This window comes from Apteryx mantelli, unplaced genomic scaffold (assembly GCF_036417845.1).
Source record: "Apteryx mantelli isolate bAptMan1 unplaced genomic scaffold, bAptMan1.hap1 HAP1_SCAFFOLD_44, whole genome shotgun sequence".
Classification (NCBI taxonomy): Eukaryota; Metazoa; Chordata; class Aves; order Apterygiformes; family Apterygidae; genus Apteryx; species Apteryx mantelli.
In genome coordinates this window covers 27,726-31,092 of record NW_027118782.1, presented here as the reverse complement: position 1 = coordinate 31,092, position 3,367 = coordinate 27,726, and the positions used below count along the sequence as shown (strand labels likewise).

At 61.1% G+C, this 3,367-nt stretch overlaps 1 protein-coding gene across 1 annotated transcript; it reads right to left on the bottom strand.

Moving 5' to 3' along the window:
• Positions 1-760: 760 nt before the first annotated feature.
• Positions 761-3,039, bottom strand: LOC136996580 (ankyrin repeat domain-containing protein 7-like; the record flags this gene model as incomplete). The annotated part of the gene is made up of 4 exons (XM_067317476.1): positions 2,825-3,039; positions 1,357-1,471; positions 937-1,110; positions 761-844 (listed from the first exon to the last, which is right to left on the bottom strand). Coding segments are annotated over exons 1-4 (588 nt in total), but the record flags the coding sequence as incomplete, so codon positions are not given.
• Between the last annotated feature and the right edge of the window lie 328 nt (positions 3,040-3,367).

Below are 3,367 nucleotides of genomic sequence, written 5' to 3'. Positions count from 1 at the left end.
CCAAAAGACGACAGGAAATCTATCGGCCGATACAGACATCTCACTGGCATTATTTGCAGCCCTATTTGCTCCCAAAACAATTACTTCCCCCTTTCCCACAGGCAGAAGGAAAGCAGAGCCAACTACACGGAAGCACAGGAGAACTCAGGTCGGAAGGGGCCTCAGGAGGTCTCTCCGCCTAACACCTCCCCAAAGCACGCTCAGCTACGAGGCCAGACTGGGTTGCTCACGGCTTTACTCGGTCGGTTCTTCAAAGCTGCCAAGGAGGGAGGCTGCACAACCTCCTTGGGCAACCCGTTCCGACGTGTCACTGTCCTCGCAGCCAGCAAGGTTCTCCTCACATCCAGCTGGAACCTCTCTCGTTTCAACGCGTGCCCGTTGTCAAAGCAAGTGTCAGGACAGAGAGACAACGCTGCCCGCGAGACAACACTTACCTACCAACCGTGCCTGGGTTCTAAAAACCCGCTCCTGCCCAGCAGCAATGCTGGAGAACTAGCGGCAACTCCTCTGCCTTGCGGCGACCAGACACAATGCTTTCTGGCAGTCCTGAAGGCAGAAGCCAGCCAGTGAGGCGCAACAGCAGCCAAGCGCAGATCACTTTTCCAAAGTCACGCAGAAGCAACTGCTTCCGTGTGGCTACTTACTTAGGCCTTTTAGAGGCTCACGCCCACGCCTCTCATCAGTCAAGCTTTAAGAATACTCAGGAGACCCACGCCCTGTTTGGACAAGCCCTTCACCTTTCAGACTGATCTCGAGCGTGCACGTCAGCTCCCTTTTTAAGCAGGAACTCCACCATCTCTTCGTGATGTTCGGACACAGCAAGAGCAAGGGGAGTGTATCCCATCTGAAAGCATAAATCCCCTCAGTTAGAAAAACACAGAGAAGTGAAGCAACCTTTTCTTTCCAAGAGCGGCCTTACCCAAACTCTGCGCTTACCTCATTCCGTGCATCAATACGGGCATTGTGCTCCAGTAACTGCCCTGCTAGAGAGGTGTTAGGAGCAATGGCAGCGAGGTGAAGGGCAGTGCTGCCGTTAACATCGGCCAGATTAGGGTCGGCACCGTGTGCTAGCAGAATAGCAACGCATTCTTCTTGCTGGCACTGTACTGCCTGGAAACAACACAGCAAAAAAGGAAACCTTTCCAGCAACTACGTTTCCCTCTGCCACAACTCCCACAGCTTGCCAACCTCGGAAAACAATAACGCGTTCAAAGATTAGGTAACGTTAGGCGCCTATTCGGCACCAAGCACGACACAATCGCCACCCACACCTAGGTCAAGAATCACCCAAGGGAGGGATCGCTCAGTGCATACCTTATAAGCCCTACCTACAGCAGCATCACATACTCCACGTACCTTCATCAGCGGCGATCTCTTGAAATTGTCACGAGGATCCAGCTTGCACTTGTTTCCTACTAAATAGGAAACAACCTCTGAATGCCCGTTAGCGCAAGCAAGATGCAGAGGGGTCCTAAAATTTAAATATACGACGTTAACACCAACAGACACGCACACAGCTGAAGACACCGCTCCTGCCTATGGCACGTGGGTAGGGCCACCCGTTTCCGGTTCCAAAAAACAAACTTAGAAAAAGTTTCTCATTCCTTCAGCCATGACAGCAGTTGCACACCCAAAGCCTGGGGCGGGCTAGGAAAAATGCCCCCCACCCCACCCCACCCCAGCACCCATTTATGAAGACGACGGTCACTCAGCTCCCCGCCTCGTTCCCTGCAAATGGATTCCTGTGCCCAGCCACAGGACTCTTCCCGCACAGCCTCAGGCTTCCGGTGGGAAACTGCTGCCCTCCACGCCTCTGCCCAGGCAACTGGCCACTGCCTCCAACAGCACAACACACACAGCCCAGCAAGGACGACCAAGCCTTGGGCACCTTAAGCCTACGGCAAGGGACCCTCTAGCTTTCGCCAGCATCGCTCACGTGACAACAGCGTGCCAGAGGCTAAGGAGGTGGCTTTTAGAACACCATCGCATCAGCTTTGTGCTGTGCTTTTCGGGAATTCGTGCCTTCTGTCCTTTCCCCGAGCTCACTACTGCAGCAAACGCGAGGACACGCTCGCTCCAAAACGCCCTCGGTAACACCTAGCAAACCAGCCAGCAGAAACCTTCCCCCACAACACTGCCATGCCCACAGCAACAAAGCAGCGCTCTGTCTTGCCGGCAGTTGTAGCTACCCTTCTCCTACAAGCTCAACCACGGAGGAAGCCCTCTCCAAGGCAGCAGAGCTGCCTTTCCAACAGCCCTCGCCAGCTGAAGAAAACGACACTCCCTCCCTTCCTTCCGCCCTCCCTTCCAGGAAGGGCCCTGCCCTGCCCTGCCCTGCCGCGCCGCGCCGCGCCTGGAAGAAAGGCGGCCCTTCAAACTGCCCAGCATCTCCAATCAAACCACCGCAGCCGATGCGGCTACGAAGGAACACGCGACCACCTCCGAAGGGCTGCTGCCACGCGCGCAGTACAGGTGACGCTGCGGGAGAAGCTGCTCACAAAACCTGCCCCTCGTTTCGCCCTCCTCAGCCGAGCCGAGCCGAGCCGAGCCGAGCCTCGCGGGCTGCCACCAGGCAAGGAGACCTCTCTGCTCACAGCAAGGGCCCGCTGGAGCCTCCCAGCTGCGCCACCGCCGCCCCCTCCACCCGCCGCTGCGGGGCCGCGCCGCAGCCACAGACGCAGCCGCCGCCACCGCCGCCGCAGCCGCCGCCACCGCCGCTGCAGCCCGGCCCTTGCAGCCGCCCCTCGTGCTTCCCCCCACACTCGCGGCGCGGCCCAGAGCCCGGCCGGGCGGGCGCAGGCACACGCGGCGCTGCCCCCCTCACTGCTTCGCCTTGTCCCGCCTGTTGATGCCGAGTCTCGGCAGCCACCACGGCCGCCGCACCCGCGCCAGGTCGCCGCTGGCGGCCGCGCGGTGCAGCTTGCCCAGCTCCTTCTCGCGGAGCTCGGAGGCGGCGCCGACGCAGGGCAGGGAAGCGCCGCTGGACGGCGATGGCGGCAGCCCCTGCCCCTTGCTGAAGAGCCCGAAGAGCCTCTTCATGCTGCGGCGGGGATGGGACACGGCCCGGCACGGGCACGGCCCCGCAGACACGGCCCCGCCTCACGCGGGGGCAGAGGAGCCAAGCGCCGGCCAGTGGCCGCGGCCCGGGACAGCTGCTGCGGGGCTGCACCCCGGCGGGCTGCAGGGCCGCGGGCTCGGAGCCCCCGGGCCAGGGGCAGAGGCGTGGGCCGAGAGCAGGGACGCAGCAAGGCTCCCAGCGAGGCACGCGCCCTCGCTCCGGCAGCGGCAGCCACAGCACTGAGAGCAACCGCCACCAGAGGCCGCGCGGGTGCCGCGATGTGCAACGGCCGCGGCGAGGTCGCACGGC